This window comes from Thamnophis elegans, chromosome 3 (assembly GCF_009769535.1).
Source record: "Thamnophis elegans isolate rThaEle1 chromosome 3, rThaEle1.pri, whole genome shotgun sequence".
Classification (NCBI taxonomy): Eukaryota; Metazoa; Chordata; class Lepidosauria; order Squamata; family Colubridae; genus Thamnophis; species Thamnophis elegans.
This window is the reverse complement of record NC_045543.1, coordinates 4,792,422-4,810,549: the sequence shown is the minus strand read 5'-3', so window position 1 is coordinate 4,810,549 and position 18,128 is coordinate 4,792,422. Positions and strand designations below refer to the sequence as shown.

Here is an 18,128-nt window from a genome sequence, read left to right as displayed (position 1 = left end):
GATAAAGTGTATTCTATTGTGAAGAATATAGCTGATATTGATGTGGGGAAAATGGGACAAAAATTATCTTGATGTATTATTTTCTCCTGCTACTACATAAAGACCTCTGCGCAGGTAACTACAGGTAACTGGAATGAACTAAGTTCCATCCTCTGCTCTAAAAAAAAAAACCGAATAAAAGCCAGAAATTGAATTGAAATGTGGCAACAGGAGCTAAAACTGAACCAAGAAATACAATTTATTTTCCAGGCTAAAAGGAAACAACCTTTTTAGAAAACAATGAAGCAACTTTAGCAATGTTATGCGATCAGTTTCCAGGGCTTTTAATTATGAGTGTGTTCTGAAGGGTCTTATTAAAACTGCAGTCAGTGGGCTAAACCTACCAGTACTTCTAAATCAATGCAATGTTATGTTGGCACTGCAAATGGAAAAGTTAGTGGACATTAAAAAAAAACAACCTTTTTATTTTATTTTTGTCCAGCTTTTGTTCCCTTTTTTTTTCTTCCTGAGAACACAACAATCCTTTTTGGTCCCCTTTACTGCATAAATATATGCTTCCTGGAATTTAGAATTAGAATTAGAATTAGAATTAGAATTGATTTTATTTGTAGGCCGCCCTTTTCCCTGAGGGGACTCAGGGCGGCTCACAGAAACCAGGGAGAGGGGAATACAAAACAATACAATACTAAAACAACAACACATAATAAAATAATACACAACATGCATACAACATTCGGGCGGGGCAATGGTCCTTATCCCCAGGCCTGACGGGCGAGCCAGTTCTTCAAGGCTATGCGGAAGGCCTGGACGGTGGAGAGGGTGCGGATCTCTACGGGGAGCTCGTTCCAAAGGGTCGGGGCCGCTACTGAGAAGGCCCTCCTCCTTGTGGTTGCCAGCCGGCATTGGCTGGCCGATGGGATGCGGAGGAGGCCTAACCTATGAGATCTTATAGGCCGTAGGGAGGTAATTGGCAGAAGGCGGTCTCTCAAGTATCCAGATCCACTGCCATGTAGGGCTTTATGGGTGGTCAATAGCACCTTGAAGCGCATCCGGAGATCGACAGGTAGCTCTTCTAATCAGAAAACATTATTGACCTTCATCTTTAAAAAAGATGGTGTTTTTTTTTTTTAAATTGATGGAAGGAAGAAAAATAACCAGACCTATTTGTTTCCAAATTAGCAATGTTAGGAATGCATGGCACTGCTAGTAGAAACTTTATCTGTTCTTTTTTTTTTTTTTTCATTCTGAAAGCATACCTTACCAGGAAATATATCAAAATACTCCCACTCATATTTAGCCAGATATACAAGCACGCACAGCTGCTACTGGCTATCTTGGCATTTATTGAACAAACCAAAAATGGCTTGGCTTTTGCACAATATGATCTACCATAAACCGCACAGCCACACCTCACTGGCTGTATTTTACAGCACTCCAAGCCAGGGGAGCAAAGTATGGACTGCATGCAACCTCATGGGACCATCACCTATGACAGAAATTAGCAAGAGCAATAGCAGTTAGACTTATATACCGCTTCATAGGGCTTTCAGCCCTCTCTAAGCGGTTTACAGAGTCAGCATATCGCCCCCACAGTCTGGGTCCTCATTTCACCCACCTCGGAAGGATGGAAGGCTGAGTCAACCTTGAGCCGGTGAGATTTGAACCGCCAAACTGCAGATAGCAGTCAGCTGAAGTGGCCTGCAGTACTGCACCCTAACCACTGCACCCCGCACTGGCTTACATCAATAGCAATAGCAATAGCAGTTAGACTTATATACCGCTTCATAGGGCTTTCAGCCCTCTCTAAGCGGTTTACAGAGTCAGCATATTGCCCCCAACAACAATCCGGATCCTCATTTTACCCACCTTGGAAGGATGGAAGGCTGAATCAACCTTGAGCTGGTGAGATTAGAACAGCCGAACTGCAGTCAGCTGAAGTAGCCTGCAGTGCTGCACTCTAACCACTGCGCCATCTCGGCTCTTCCTCTTACAATGTGCTCTCCCCCTACATCCACACAGTGAGATTAGTTTTTTCTGCTGCCTCTAGTCTTTTCCCCACATTCCTACACATCTTTTCTACCTGCTCCTTGCCTCCCCATCAGTTTTCCTGTCTCTCTGTTGCCTCCCTGAATTTATCTTTTTCTCGGCTTTCCCATTTGACTTCTCTGATCTTTCATTCTCCCACTGTTTTTCTCTTTGATTTCCATATTCTATCGGCAATCTGTTCTACTTACCTCGTTTCCTCGAAAATAAGATTTATTTTGTTTTGGGCCCCAAAATATGAACTAGGGGTTGTTTTGGGGGGGGGGGGATGTCTTAGTTTTCCCCAATGTACGGGACCCCCTACTTCTTCTGCTTGCCATAGCAATAGGAATAGCAGTTAGACTTATATACCGCTTCATAGGGCTTTCAGCCCTCTCTAAGCGGTTTACAGAGTCAGCATATCGCCCCCAACAATGCAGGTCCTCATTTTACCCACCTCAGAAGGATGGAAGGCTGAGTCAACCCTGAGATTTGAACAGCCGAACTGCAGAACTGCAGTCAACTGAAGTAGCCTGTAACCACTGCGCCACCTCAGCTCAAGACCCTTGCACTCAAGGCCACTCACACCCCGACACCTGTTTCACCTTGCGGCGGTGGCTCCAGCAGCTCCATCCAGCAGGACCTCGTGTGGCTGTGGCCACAAGGTGAGGCAGAGGGTAGAGCTGCCCCATGTGCCCCACATCGGTTTACCTCAGGGCCCCCACAGCCAGCCCATCCATGCCCTGACACCTGCCTCGCCTCACGGCTGTGGCATACCACTCAACCTCCTGCTTCATTCCAGCCACAAGCAGAAGTGGGCCAGTGGCCATGTGGGTGGTGTTGGGACGTGGATGGCTGTGAGGGCCCTGAGATAAGCTGGTGCAGGGCGCGTGGGGCAGTTCCCCTCCCTCCTGCGTTGCTTCGTGGCTGTGACACCATAAGCAACCAGACGGAATGTGTGTGCAGCTGGCTGCATAGGCTCTTAAGTAGGACTTATTTCGGGGGTAGGGCTTATATTAGGCGCACATATAAAAACATTTGAAGGCTTATTTTTGGGGTAGGTCTTATTTTCGGGAAAACAGGTTGCCAGGACTTTTCCCCTCTCCAGTTTTTCTGCTTTTTCATTATCCCCAGCACTATATTTCTTTCCCTTTGTCTCTCCCTAACCCTAACCCTTCCCCTATCCAGTCTCTGCTTTCTCCTCCTTCTTTCATTTCTTCAATATCTACTGGAATACTTTTGCTAAGATAAATAGGAGTCTAGGAAAAGTCACATTCAACATAAAGGTTTTATATCCACCCACTCTGGATCCTTGATCCTCTCCAGGATGGCAGTCCTTGAAATGATAGAAGCTGCCATCTCTCTTGGAGGTGAAATCTAATAAAATCACGTCATGGCTTTTTGCACGATGTGAGAACTCACGGATAATGAGCATCTGTCCTTTTCTGTTTGTAAAAGTAATTTGCCTGAATGTTGAAGTGAGTTTTACCCCAAATGTGTCAGGTTAATTAATTCAAAATAGAAGCTGATCCAGATGAGTAAGTGCCTATTTAGAAAATGTATTTGACGGCAGATTTAAAGGGACAGAGTGGATGGGTGGAATAAGATTAAGATGGCAGAAATGCTACTGTGCCCTATTCCCTTCTTTCCAACTTAGCTCCTCCACAACAACAACAACACACAGCAACACATTTAATGCAAAACCAGAGGAAGAAAAAAAAAGAAGCCATTTCTCCTGAATAGAACATAACAACGGGAGGCACCAGGATCACTGAAAACCAGATATAAAAAGTCAAAAAGAAATGATATCGCGTCAGATAGGTTTTCATGACCTAAACTTGAAAAACCCAAGGACTAATTTGATCTAAGCCTCAATCTCAGAACATCTGCAGCAATAATTAACAGAGGCATTCTCAACAGAAAATATATTCATTCGAGTAAATGAGTAAATTTGAGCTGCGCTGATATTAAAGCAAAACATACAAGTTATAACACAACAGAGCATCCTTGGCGCTACTGTATGTCGAATAATTGCTGCAAGTGCTTGGAAAGATGGTCTGGTTGTAACCTGGATCCTTAAAAGCACAAACCACCTTTTAAAACAATTCTTTTGCTACAGCTCACTAAGGCATGATCTGTTGTAAATATAATTTGTTGAATAAGGCACAACAGCTTATTGCATATTATGTAAGAGTTCAAGCGCTCTACCAAACATTGTTTAGAAGAGATAAAATGGGTTTTCAAATATGTTAGATTTTAGACACCCATTTTTGCTCCACTAACCACTCTAAATTGCCAAAGAAATCCCACTCTGGCACCATGCATTCCTCAGATAACAATTTTGCACATTTGCATACACATTAAACCAGGGGTGGGTTTCAGGCGGTTCGTGGCGGTCCCCGCGAACCGGTTGGTCAGCGAACCCGGAAGTAAGTAACTTCCGGGAACGCCAAAGGATCCGCCCGCCCGCATTTCTTACCCGGTTTTGACGAGTTCTGCGCTTCCACGCATGCGCAGAACGCATACAGTGCCTGTGCGATCCTCCAGGAGCAGCTGGAGCATCGCACAGGCGCTAGTATGCATGCGTGCACTGCGCGTGTGCACGAGGACGCCGCCGGCCCCGTTCCAACCGAACCAGTTGGAACAGGGTGAGAAACCCACCCCTGCATTAAACCATTGTTTAGAAGCCACGGTGACCTAGCTTAGCACATGGGGTAGAATCAGCCAGTAGGAAAGAAAAGAACTTACAATTGTAATTTCTTCTTTCTGCAAATTACCTTTGCAAGATACCAGTGAAAAACAAGGCATTTTAAAAGTTCCAAAACCCAGAGTAAAAGAAAGTTGGGAATTATATTATAAAGTCAAGTATGTGTTTATCAAGTCAATGGGACTACCTATCCAAAAAGGAGAAGGAGCTGTCAGTAGTTCTTGGAGAAAGAAAGCAGCAGCAGTATTGAAAACTGGGAATTGAATAGATGTTTTTAGTATTTCAATTGATTTTAAAATGAATTGCAAATATAAAATTAAATGCATTATTATGAAATTATCATTGGGCGTAATAACTAATTATTTCAATTACTTTAATAATTAAAAGGGTACCTAAATGGGATCAGCTAATTTCATGCTGACAAAAATAAGAAATATGACTGACGCTCTTTTAATTACTAGTCTCCAAAAGATTGAATGTAAAATACAATTAAATCTCGGGAAACAAAACACACCCTACATGTTATCATTAAAAAAGTAAAATCCAATTGAAACAGATCCTTTGAAACACAGACCTACTACACAGAAGCTGTGTGAGGCTGTAATCCATATCATTTTATCTGGGAGGAAGACCCACTGAGCCAAGGTGGCACAGTGGGTAGAGTGCAGTACTGCAGGCCACTTCAGCTGACTGCTATCTGCAGTTCGGCGGTTCAAATCTCACTGGCTCAGGGTTGACTCAGCCTTCCATCCTTCCGAGGTGGGTGAAATGAGGACCCAGACTGTGGGGGCGATATGCTGACTCTGTAAACCGCTTAGAGAGGGCTGAAAGCCCTATGAAGCGGTATATAAGTCTAACTGCTATTGCTATTTAAAAGAATTTGCTTTCTAATGAGATGCCTACGGGAATGCTTCGAATGATAGAAACTAGTTTTGTAGCAGCTTGGAAGAAAACAATAGTTCACACTTCAGATAAACTTCCAAATAAGGGCTTACAGGTGTAGAAAATGTGCTTTTTTGCCTGGAGCTGCATTTCCAATTTCCTATTTAGCACGATCTCTGCCCATTTGAACAATGGACGGCACTCTCCTCCAAACCAGATTGCTCTTAATTAAAGATTTCTTCCATGCCTTTGGCAACAGTAGAGAAGTGGTTGGCCGCTGGCTTCTTCCAGGAAGTTTTTTCAACGAGTAGATCCAGTCCCTCCTTAGCTTTTTGAGATTCAGCCAGGCGCAAGTACTTGCTGTGACTACGCCTTAATTATAGTTTGACAATCTAATCTGCTGGGCTACACACTAAAAGAGGATATGAAAATATGAAAAAAAGGAGGTGTATGTTCAAATTTCCCTACGTTTACGATCCTTCAAAAATGAACCGCCTTAGTAACAGACATGAACGGAAAGCAATTTTGAAAAGAAAAACGATCAAATGGTTTACTATTCCTTTAATTTCAAAACCTAAGAGGGAACACTCTGCGCAAAATGAAATGCTATTTCATTACAGGCAGTCCTTGGTTAACAACAGTGATTGGGAGCCGGGTTTCCATCATTAAGTGATGTGATCATAAAGTGTGACACCACGTGATCGTATCAATCCATGACAGCAATCCTGGCAGTCGCTGTTACCATCCTTAAGCGAGGTTCCTGGGGCATTAAGCAAGGGCATCCTCATGACTTTCAGTCCGCTTCCAACAACCCAGGTCAATAAGGAAGCAGACAGAATATTGCAAGCTTAGAAAGCTTGCAAACAGGTCGGCAGGCAAGTAAGTGGGGAAAAGGGTGTGTTGTTGTATAAGTGTGTAAGTATAGTGTGAAGACGGAGAGACTTCTGAAGCCAACTGGGGGAGGGCATGAGAGTTTGCATAATGTTTCCCCGAAAATAAGACAGGGTCTTATTTTCTTTTGACCCCCCCCCCCGAAATAAGCACCTGGCCTTAGTTTTGGGGAGCTCTTATTATTTTTGAGGTGCAGGAGGCCCCTTAACCTTGGGGCCGTAAGTTCTGTCTCTGTTTCTGGCACACTCTTGCCAGCCCTAGCGTTGCTGGGCCTGCCACTCTGTTTGTGGCCACCGCTAAGAGAAGGGGCGTGGTAGCTAGGGTTTACGGGAGTGGCCTCCATGAGTTCGATCCATGTGGATGGCAGGTGCATGTGGGGATGTTCTGCCCCTCCACCAAGAAATGGTGGGGACCAGCTGCACATGCATTTGAATGTTTTAGGGGAGGGCTTATTTTAGCACATGTGCTCAAAAGCCCGATTGGACGTATTATCCGGGGAGGTCTTTTTTCAGGGAAACAGGGTACCACACCCAGCACAGCACAAGTGCATCAAGGCTTGGGGCAGTTGTTCTGAATTGTATTATTACTATTCATTTTTTATCAATGGTATGTTCTCCTTAGATGATTTTATTTAAATGATTTTTAATATAATTATCAAGTATATTTTCTATTATTGGTGCATGAGGTGGCCTTATTTGGTTGTTAGGAGTTCACTGCTTTTTTTTTTTTTTTAATAAAATGGGCATAGAATGTAGAGGTGGGTTCCTACCAGTTCGCACCTATTCGATAGAACCGGTTCGTCAAATCTACCGAACCAGTTAGAAGAGGTTCCACCAGTGGACCCGGAAAGCAGGCCACACCTACAGAAGAGGTTCCAAAATTTTTTTGAAACCCACCACTGATAGAATGTCTTCTGCATATTCACATGTGAAAACCTCTGTATCAGGGAGGTCTTTGCGTAGATGTTGATTAAACCTTGCAAAATCACGGTAGAACCAAATCTGCAAAAAGTTACGCATACAAAGAATTCGGTGCAGATGTTCACAGAAAATGCAGGGCTGAGCCTTTTAAAATATTGCTTGTATGACTTCAACACTTTTTGCAAAACTACTATTATCAGTTCTTTTAATATGTTTCTGAAGAATAGGAAATTGGAACAGAAATATGCTACTTTGAATGAAACGTTTATCAATATATTTGAACATAACATTGCCTTTCTGTTCATGTAAAATCTGAGTATTCACGATCAATAGTACAGTTATTTATGCTTTATACTAGGCAAAGTAACTGACAGCATAATGACAAAGAATTCTATTCTAAAAAAAAAAAGACCTTGCTTTCAGAAACCTCTGATCATGAATGATCTCTTTGGCATCATAGCAGGAGTACTGAAAGAACTAAGCATACTTTTTTTTTCAATTGATAAATAAGTAAATACAAATTCCCAAATGAAAAAGTCCACCAGTTACGAAATCAGAAGTTGGAGAATTTATTTATTTTTTCCTAACAATGCTATACGGTCGCTTGCCTTTCTGGAAATAAGGGAACCAGAACCTAAAAATCAGCTCTTGTTCTTCCTCAACCATTTCTGATATAATAATAATAATAATTGATAAAATCACCATCAGTCAAATGCAAAAAGACGCACTGCTTGGATCTGCACGCATATTACGAAAATACGTTACGACGTCCTAGGCCCCTGGGTGGGGCCCGACTAGTAACCAATGCCAAATCCGGCGAAACAACTGGCCGCTGTGATACAATTGTAGTATAATAATAGTTGGGAAAATTTTGAAATCTAAATTGAATGGTGGAAATACAATCAAGGCCATAAATACCTGGGCAATACCAGTTATAAGATACACAGCTGGCATAGTTAACTGGACACAAGCTGATTTGGACCTTTTGGACCGAAAAACCAGGAAACTAATGACAATGCACTACAGTTTACATCCACGTGGTGATACTGATAGACTGTACCTGCCCCGAAAATCAGGTGGCAGAGGATTATTACAAGTGAAGCAAACAGTTGAAAAAGAAAAACATGCACTGGCTGATTATTTAAAAGAAAGTCAAGAACATCTATTAATCGAAGTAAAGAACAAAAATCTACTGAAGGCCCAACAGACGAAACAAGAATACAGAAAAGATGTGATAAAATCAAGAATGGAGAGTTGGCAGAACAAAGCACTGCATGGCCAATTTCTGGAAAAAATAAAAGATAAAGTGGACAGTGAACAAACTTGGTTATGGTTAACAACAGGTACATTAAAGAAAGAAACAGAGTCACTAATCCTGGCTGCGCAAGAACAAGCTATCCGCACAAATGCCATTAAGGCCAAAATCGAAAAATCCTCTGGATGCCAAATGCAGACTTTGCAAAGAAGCTGATGAAACTGTTGATCACATACTCAGCTGCTGTAAAAAAAATTGCGCAGACTGATTATAAATTGCGGTACAATTCAGTAGCACAAATGATCCATTGGAATTTGTGCAAAAATTATAATATTAAAACAGCAACAAACTGGTGGGAACATAAGCCTGAAAAAGTCACCGAAAATCAGATGGTCAAGATCTTGTGGGATTTTCACATACAAACAGACAAAATACTTGGCGCATAATACACCAGACATCACATTGGTTGAGAAAAATAAGGTCACAATCATAGACATCGCAATTCCAGGTGATAGCAGGGTCGCTGAGAAGGAACATGAAAAAATCGCAAAATACCAGGACTTAAAAATTGAAATTCAACGACTATGGCACAAACCAGCAGTGGTAATTCCAGTGGTAATTGGCACACTGGGTGCTATTCCAAAAGCACTGAAATTACATTTAAAACAGTTAAAAATTGACAAAATCACCATCAGTCAAATGCAAAAAGCCGCACTGCTTGGATCTGCACGCATATTACGAAAATACATTACAACGTCCTAGGCCCCTGGGTGGGGCCCGACTAGTAACCAATGCCAAATCCGGCGAAACAACTGGCCGCTGTGATACAATTGTATAATAACAACAACAACAACTCCGCCGTTGCTGGTCCCAAGCCCGGATGAGAAAGGAGGAGGGTTGGGGTCAGGTTGGCAACCTGGCCCCATAAAAAAAAAAACCGCCAACCCATACAATATGGCGAAAGAAACGAATAAAAATTTTATATCACATCGGTCGTCGCGAGGGTTAACAAGGGCCGTGGCGGATGTTGGGGTCCCTGGACATCTGTCGACAAGTGGGCTACAAGTGGACCAGCCAACAAAACGAAATATGTTACTATGTCCTAGGTCCCTGGGTGGGGCCCGACTAGTAACCAATGCCAAATCCGGCGAAACAACTGGCCGCTGTGATACAATTGTGTTGTTGTGATAATAATAATAATCTATCTCTCCCATGATCATATTTGAAAAGTTGTTCAGCAGATTTCTCTTTAATCCCTGGTGCTGGGCATGTACAATGCACATGAGCTAATGATTTAAAAATACATGACTCATAGAGTATCCAGAGACATAAAAATGTCTTTTTATCAAATAAAAAGACATTTTTATTTATCTGTACAGAATTAAGACTTTACCCTTTTGTACCTACATAAAGCATGTAATTATTTTTAGAATTCCTCATCAAGCATAGTGGGAAAACAGGAGCAACTTCCATATCAATGGTACTGAATTCTCTAATCATCTGCTCTGGAAAAGAAAAATCTAGGAAATACTAGACATACAAAAATAATTGCAGATTAATATGGCTTTTATATGTAAGTAACCATCTCTGTACATAGAATGCTGTAAACAAATACTTACTGTACCATGGGAAATAGTTAGGAAGCCATTTTTAACAATGCACTTTCTCTTCTGCCACACCTTCCTGATCCTGTTTTGTTAAAAAATAAAAAGAGACAGAGGGATTTATATTGCAAATTAATTTGAGCTGTTGGAGAAATCCCAATTTTTATTTTTAAATTCAAAATACTGCAGCATTATTTGTACATACCCATCACTTTTCTTATAGAGGCTGCCGTCTCTTTCCGTGCCATGCTCCTTATTTCCCTGAGGTTGGTGTAAACTGTACGTTGTACTTTGACGGAGTTGGGAATCCTACAAGAGGAGTAGTGGTTGGAGATTATTGTGGCTTGGGTAATTATTTGTATTATTTAATAAATATGCTTGCGGCTCATCTGCCCCAAGGCTAATCCAATCATTTCAGAATCATTTTTTCCTGACCTCATTATTCATATTTGAAGAAACATGAATTGCTAAGTTTACTAAGGGTGTATCATGAACAATTCAAGTCCCAAACATAATCATCACTTAAATACACCTTGGCTTTAAATGCGACAGGCAGATAATTCCACAAATTTGAAAAACAATCACATTTGCAATGCTAAAACCTCTTTCAATTGTATAGCAATAGCAATGGCAGTTAGACTTCTATACCGCTTCATAGGGCTTTCAGCCCTCTCTAAGCGGTTTACAGAGTCAGAATATTGCCCCCAATCCGGGTCCTTATTTCACCCACCTCGGACGGATGGAAGGCTGAGTCAACCCTGAGCTGGTGAGATTTGAACAGCCGAACTGCAGAACTGCAGTCAGCTGAAGTAGCCTGCAGTGCTGCATTTAACCACTGCGCCACCTTCGCTCTTATATGTATGAGACTAATATTATATGAGACACATTTAGAGAGCAAGTTTTAAAAAAAGGAACTACATGAATGTTTAACACTTCAGAATGGTAAACCATCGAACTGGTTTGGCTGAGTTTCATTCTCCTAAACAAAATAATTTCAGCATCTAATTCTCTGGAAATGCTATGCTGCAAGTGCACTGAATACATTTTGCAAAGAGACTAGCGATTCATAAAATTATAAGCCACCTTTTGCTCACAAGAGATTCATCCTTCACAGTGGTGGGTTTCAAAAAATTTTGGAACCTACTCTGTGGGCGTGGCCTCCTTTGTGGGAGTGGCTTGCTGGCCATGTGACCTGGTGGGAGTGGCTTGCCGGCCATGTGTTCTCTCTCTCTCGCTCTCTCTCCTTCCTTTTGTCTCTCTGTCCCTTTTTTCTTTTTTTCTTTCATCTCCCTCTCTCACTCTTTTTCTTTCTTTCTTCTTTCTTTCTTTCTTTCTTTCTTTCTTTCTTCCTTTCTTTCTCTTTCTCTCTCTCTCTCTCTCTGTGTCTGTGTCTGTCTGTCTGTGTGTGGGGGGCAGTGGGGGGTTTCAAAAAAATTTGGGACCTCTTCTGTAGGAGTGGCCTGCTTTCCGGGTCCACTGGTAGAACCTCTTCTAACCGGTTCGGTAGATTTGACGAACCGGTTCTACCGAACAGGTGCAAACTGGTAGGAACCCACCTCTGATCCTTCATAAACAATCATTAATCTGAATATTTCAAGCAGTAAATAATACACAGCAAAAACAACACAAAACATTTCTGTTAATCTTTATACACACAGGTATCTCCACATAATATAACACCAAACACAAGAAAACTCCAACAGTAACGAGAATCAAGCCTGTGGATTTTGATAAAGAAAATAATTTTTAACAAAGTGAGCTTCAGTGCAGGAGACTCCCATTCAGAAATGTAATTAGTTATCCAGTTTCTATCTCCATGAATAATTCTGGATGGCGATCAGAATTAAAATGGAATAAAACAATAACAAACACTATAAAACTTAAAAATACAGGCAGGCTGAAAAACAACAACCCAAATCACTAACATAACTAAAAAGTGGGTCCCTGTAATTACTTGGGGGCCCCAGGCTCTTGTACAAAATCAGGCCTTTGGGGCCCTTACAGAAGACCAACAGGGTCTTCTGGGCCATTCTGATTTCCAAAAGGAGAATGTTCCAGAACAACAGCGCTACAGCACACAAGGCACGTTTTCTAGGGCCTGTCGACTGGCATGCTTTGGCCAATAGAAGCCTGGCCAGATCAGACAGATAAAAACAATTGAGGGGGGGATGGTCCCTCTAGTACAGGGGTGTCAAACTCGATTTCATTAAGCGCCATATCAGGGTTCTGTTTGACCTCGGGGAGCTGGGGGGCATTGCCAAGACGGGATGGGCATAGCCCTCTACCAGTGAAAAAGGAGATCACAGGCCCGGTTTTCAGCTGGGATGGCTTCCTGCAACTTTTTGCCAGCGAAAACGGAGCTCAAGGGAGCATGCAGCCCTCCTGAGCTCCATTTTCACTGGCAGAGGTGCCATGGGGTGGTCCTTCCCTGCCCACCAAGTCATGCCCACCAAGCAATGCCATGCCCATCAAGCCACGCCCCTGGAACCAGTAGCAAAACGATTTGAATCCCACCACTGACCAGAGATCATCAAACTGTGACCAATACCATCTCTGTCCCATATTCTTGTCTGAAACCCCATCTGAAAAGGGCCTAGATAATTCCCAAGCTACCTTAGACCCCCCCCAACTCCAGAAAAAGTAAGTTGATGTCCCCGTCCCCCCCAAGACCATAAGCCTGGGGAATTCCACCACAAACCTGGGCATGGATTCAGAGAGCTCCAGCAGGGAGGTTCTAGCAGGGAACCTGCTGGTACAATTGCAATGTTCCCTACTGATTCCTACAGCCCAACTTAATAAATAAGGTCTTGCACCCATTATCCTGTAGGGCAGTAGAAATAGCAATAGCAGTTAGACTTATATACCGCTTCATAGCGGTTTAGAGAGTCAGCATATCGCCCCCACAGTCTGGTTCCTCATTTCACCCACCTCGGAAGGATGGAAGGCTGAGTCAACCTTGAGCCGGTGAGATTAGAACCGCTGAACTGCAGATAACAGTCAGCTGAAGTGGCCTGCAGTACTGCACCCTAACCACTGCGCCACCATGGCTCAGTACCCCAAGAGGTCCCCAAGAATCTAAAATGACCATCAAGACTTGATTCCATGTAGCCTCCCATGCTGGCCTTCCAGTTACTGGCAATCATCAATATTCCATGCAGGTTCAGTCCTCATTCAAATTTTTGGGGGGTCTTTGTGTGATATTTCTGGAATTCTGCTATATGATTATGATTTATGTTATTCTGGCTGCAGAAGTGCTAGTATAAAAAGAACTACTAGTAGTAGCAGCCTTTATAAACTATCGGCCTGTGTCCAACTTACTGTTATCTATGTTCAATAACTAAATTGTATGATCTCACAAAATGCAAAACAGAAGAAATTATTGACATGCTGGTCACTTAAGGAAAAAAAATACAAGTTTCTTAACAATACGTGACAATCATGCAGAGTATTTTTTTTATAATAAAAAAATATTTAAAGGACTTACTCTCCTAGACTTCGGTCACAAAAGGCAAATGCATTTTAGGAAGAAAAGTAGATCAGTTGCAATGCAAAAACAGACGTGGCACACAGCATAGCAGAAAACTACATAACAGGACATTGTATACTGAATATACAGCTTTGAAAGCGTACTTTTCTTTACTTGCTCAGGTTTCAAAGTTGTGCATCCCAAACTACCCACTAAACAAGATTATCACTATACAGGTAGTCCTCAATTTACAACCACTTGTTTACTAATGGTTCAAAGCTACAGCAGCACTGAAAAAAAGTGACTTATAAGCACTTACAATTGTTGCAGCATTACCGCAATCACCTGATCAAAATTCAGACACTTAACATGTATTTACGACGGTTGCAGTGTCATGAGGCCATGGGCTAAAACCATCTCTCAAAAAGCAAAAATCAATGGGGGAAGACAGATTCACTTAACAACTGCAGTGGTGTACTTAAAAAACCGTGGTTAAAAAAAAAAGTTGTAAAATCAGGCACAACTTACTTAATAGCAATTTGATCCCAACTGTGGTTTTAAGTCAAGGACTACCTGTACTAAAATCTTTACATCAAGTTTAAGGATAAATGGGTGGGGACATGGTGATTAGCGCTCAGAAGCAGCAGATAATAATTTACTAACAGCTGAATGTTTTGTTCCCTACTCATAAAGTCCAGGTGATTCATCCCAATTTGAAAAGACTAGAAGCCTTTAGGGGAGTTTTCCAACTAAAACTATAATCCAATAAAGTAATCCAAACTTACCGGGGTATTACTGTGTGCTCAGCTAGAGTGTCTATGAAGTTTTTATGCATTTATAATTTTAATAGTCCCACCTATGTCCCCCCTCTGATTGAGTAATCTTGCCTCAAGCTAGACACCAGGGACGTGCAGTCACTAGAGGCAAGGGAGGCCAGTCACCAGTCTCCTCAGAGAAAGGAAAGGATTTTAAATAATTTTCTTAAAATAATTAAAGCCAGGGTAGTTGCTACCAGATTTCAAGTCACAGTGGCTTGGTGTCTGCTCTCAGTATTAACTAGGAGGAGGCCAGAGAACTAGGGGCCTCTTTTGCATAAGGAATTTTTCGCCTTTTAAGAGTTAAGCAAGGGTTAACAAGCAAAGAATTCCTTATGCAAATGAGGCACGTATTCTCTCGCCTCCTGCAGAGGGCATTTTTAGAGGCTTTTTAGAGTTCTCTGGGAGCAACTAGCTCAGTCTGACAGACCTCTGGCTTTTCAAGAGGGGAGGGCAGGGCAAGGCAGGGAGAAGCAGAGTTGAAATCGTCTCTGAAACAGCTGGAAAAGGTGCGTGTGGGGAGGGGGGAGGAATTCAAAAAGTTTGATCGGAAGGCAGCAGGGGAAGGGGGGGTATGGCAGAGGGGCTGTTTTCAAGCCTTTGGAAAATATATCCAATCCAACTTCTGTGTTTGTGTTTGAGAGTGAGTCAATGAGAGAGGGATCAAAGTTCTCTGTGTGCGTGTGTCTGTTTGAGAGAGGGGGGAGGGAGGGAGGGAGGGAGGAAGGAGGGGGAGGGAGAAGAAAAAGAATGGGAAAACTTATTTTGCAAGGGGGAAAAATGCTGTCGCTTTAAATCGGAACTGAGCATGCCTGGCTGTGGAATTCTGGGAGTTGAAGTCCACAAGTCTAAAAAGTGCCTCACCAGGGCTAAAGCTAACCGCACGTCACTGCTAGACACAGTAATTATTTTTTTAACAGAGCAACAGATTCCAAACTTTGACAGAGAGAGGGGAACTTGTCTAGAGAGGGTCGTGGTGAAGGTTGCAGAGGGTCTACCCATGAACACTAATGTAGGGTCTGTATCTAATAGGTAGAATGTGCAGTCTTTTTCAGGCTGATGTGACTTAGCTTCTGAGTGGAAATGCCAGGATCTGAACTTCCCCAAATGATTGGGAGGAGTATAAAGTGGACAAAAAAAAAGGCCAGGACAAAAATTGCATGTATTAGAATGTCCAATTTAATTAGCCAGTTGATGTGATTGCTCACCATCTACTTAATAATTTCCCCTTCCTTTCACATACCGTATTTTTCGGACTATAAGATGCACCGGAGTATAAGACACACCAAGATTTTTAAGAGGTAAATTTTTTAAAAAAGTTTTTGTACTCTGCAGGCCTCCCAAATGCTCTGCACGCCTCATTTTTTGTGAAAAACGGGGCATGCAGAGAGTTTGAGCAGCCTGCAAAGTGCTCCTGGGGGCTGGGGGGGGGGGCAAAAACGATAAAAAATGGGCCCATTTTTTGCAAAAAACAGGGCATGCATAGGCTTTGGGAGGCTTGTAGAATGCTCCTAGGGGCTGCGGGAGCAAAAATGGCCTGCTTTTTGCTCATTTTTGCCCTTCCCAGCCCGCAGGAGGCACTTTGCGGGCCTCCCAAACCCTCTGCACATCGATTTTTGTGAAGGGGGCGGGGTTTCAGGAGGCCAAAAATGCTGTATTCAGTGTATAAGACGCACCCAAATTTTCACCCTCCTTTTTTGGGGGAAAAGGTCCTTCTTATACTCCAAAAAATACGGTATTTAAAATTTATAGTTCGGAATTAAATTATGGGAAGAGTTTGGGAGTTAAAGATTAAATATAAGGACATATAAGTTTAAGAATCCAGTGGCATCTTTGCAGAAAAAGGCAGAGAGATTTGACACTTTCAGTGTTTGTTTGAATGAACTCTGGGAGCAATTCCAAAAGCCATTAAACAATGCCTACAGAACAATGTACTGAACTTTCCCAGAAATAAGTTTTAAAATCCTGCAATTCTGTATGACATTGCCCCCAGTTAAAAACAAGTCAGAAAGGCTTTGGGCACCAAAGGAATAAGCCATGCAGAAATGTTCTAAGAAATCTGAACAAATCACGTTGAATCTAATGTAAAATATATTAATTCCATACGATCGATAAATCAGCAAATTGTTCCATTAAACCTGAACGGCACATTGTATTGGTTTATATGCTCACCTCTTTCTGATCAACCTGCAGTGCGGATTTTAAAATATCCCTAAGTTGAATTAATTGCTTCCTTTCTTCATCCTGCACTTGCTTTATCTGGAGTAGAGACACAACAGTTCAAAATAAAATTGTCAATGCACATTTTGTATGGGTGAAGGGAAAACACTTCTTGCCTTTAGAGAACAGAACAACTCAGAGACCAGAAACATACTCGCATCAGTAGTTACTGTGAAGGCTTCACTAGCAGAATCAGCAAAGTTCTCAGCATCTGTTGCTAAGAAACACAATGGGGACAGGATTCTAATATTCTCATGTCTCGAACTGCAGGCTGCCTCCAAGAATCTTGTTAGACATTGTGAAAAATAGTGTTGGGCTTGGCACTTTTTCCGTCTGAGGAGGCAATTCCATCTCCCTTTTCCTGTCAGCAGTAATTCTGATTAACATTACTTTTAACTATTATATTTCACTAGAAAAAAATGTATGTATCTGATCATTAATAGTTGATATCAACTTGATGGCACATAATCAGTTATCACAACTCTTTCCTTATCAAAGTTTGATTTTTTTAAAAATAGGGCTAATAATAGCAATAGTTAGACTTATATACCGCTTCATAGGGCTTTCAGCCCTCTCTAAGCGGTTTACAGAGTCAGCATATCGCCCCCAACAACAATCCGGGTCCTCATTTTACCCACCTCGGAAGGATGGAAGGCTGAGTCAACCTTTGAGCCTAGTGGGATTTGAACTGCTGAACTGCAGTCAGCTGAAGTAGCCTGCAGTGCTGCATTTAACCACTGCGCCACCTCGGCTGTAATGGTTTAAACCATCTTATGATGGTTTAAGTGCAAGTGGTGGTTGTGACTCACTATTCCCAGCATTGTCATGATCTCAGCCACTATATACAGAAGTATATGCTAAAGGGTTACAACAGGACAAAATTCTGACTCGGTAGTCTACGCCTTACCCCTATTATTGTTGTCATTATTAATATTTAATCTCCTCAATAACCAAATACATTCTATTTGGATTAGAAAGATACTAGTATAAAAAGTTGTAGCTCTTTTTAGCATGATTAGATTACAACAACTTCTAGAAGCTCAGCTACTAGAAAAACAGACTACATTTCATCACATCAACACCTCTAACCTCCGGTAGACTATTAGTAACTTCATCCCCAGACATTTATGACCCAGAAATGTGTCTGCAACATCATTTAAAGGTTTGGAATTTTCCCAATTTATTGTCTTTCCAAGCCATGGTTTTTTGTATCCATCTGCAACAATGTATGGAAGAACACTAAACACACTCCTGGGTAATTAAATTAATAAAAACAATTGAAATCACCAAATCCAAAAGATTAAAAAAAAACCTAAATTGTGTAGAAGAAGGTTATTTTTTAAAAT

General features: G+C 41.8%; 1 protein-coding gene across 2 annotated transcripts in view; it reads right to left on the bottom strand.

Moving 5' to 3' along the window:
* Window positions 1-18,128, bottom strand: part of ASAP2 (ArfGAP with SH3 domain, ankyrin repeat and PH domain 2) — a 116,621-nt gene that overhangs the window by 41,258 nt on the left and 57,235 nt on the right. For both annotated transcript variants that reach the window (XM_032214694.1, XM_032214693.1), the window contains exons 9-11: window positions 16,735-16,821; window positions 10,487-10,590; window positions 10,297-10,366 (exon numbers count right to left, since the gene is read on the bottom strand). In XM_032214694.1, coding sequence (XP_032070585.1) covers window positions 10,297-10,366; window positions 10,487-10,590; window positions 16,735-16,821 — 261 coding nt within the window. The remainder of the gene's footprint in view (window positions 1-10,296; window positions 10,367-10,486; window positions 10,591-16,734; window positions 16,822-18,128) is intronic.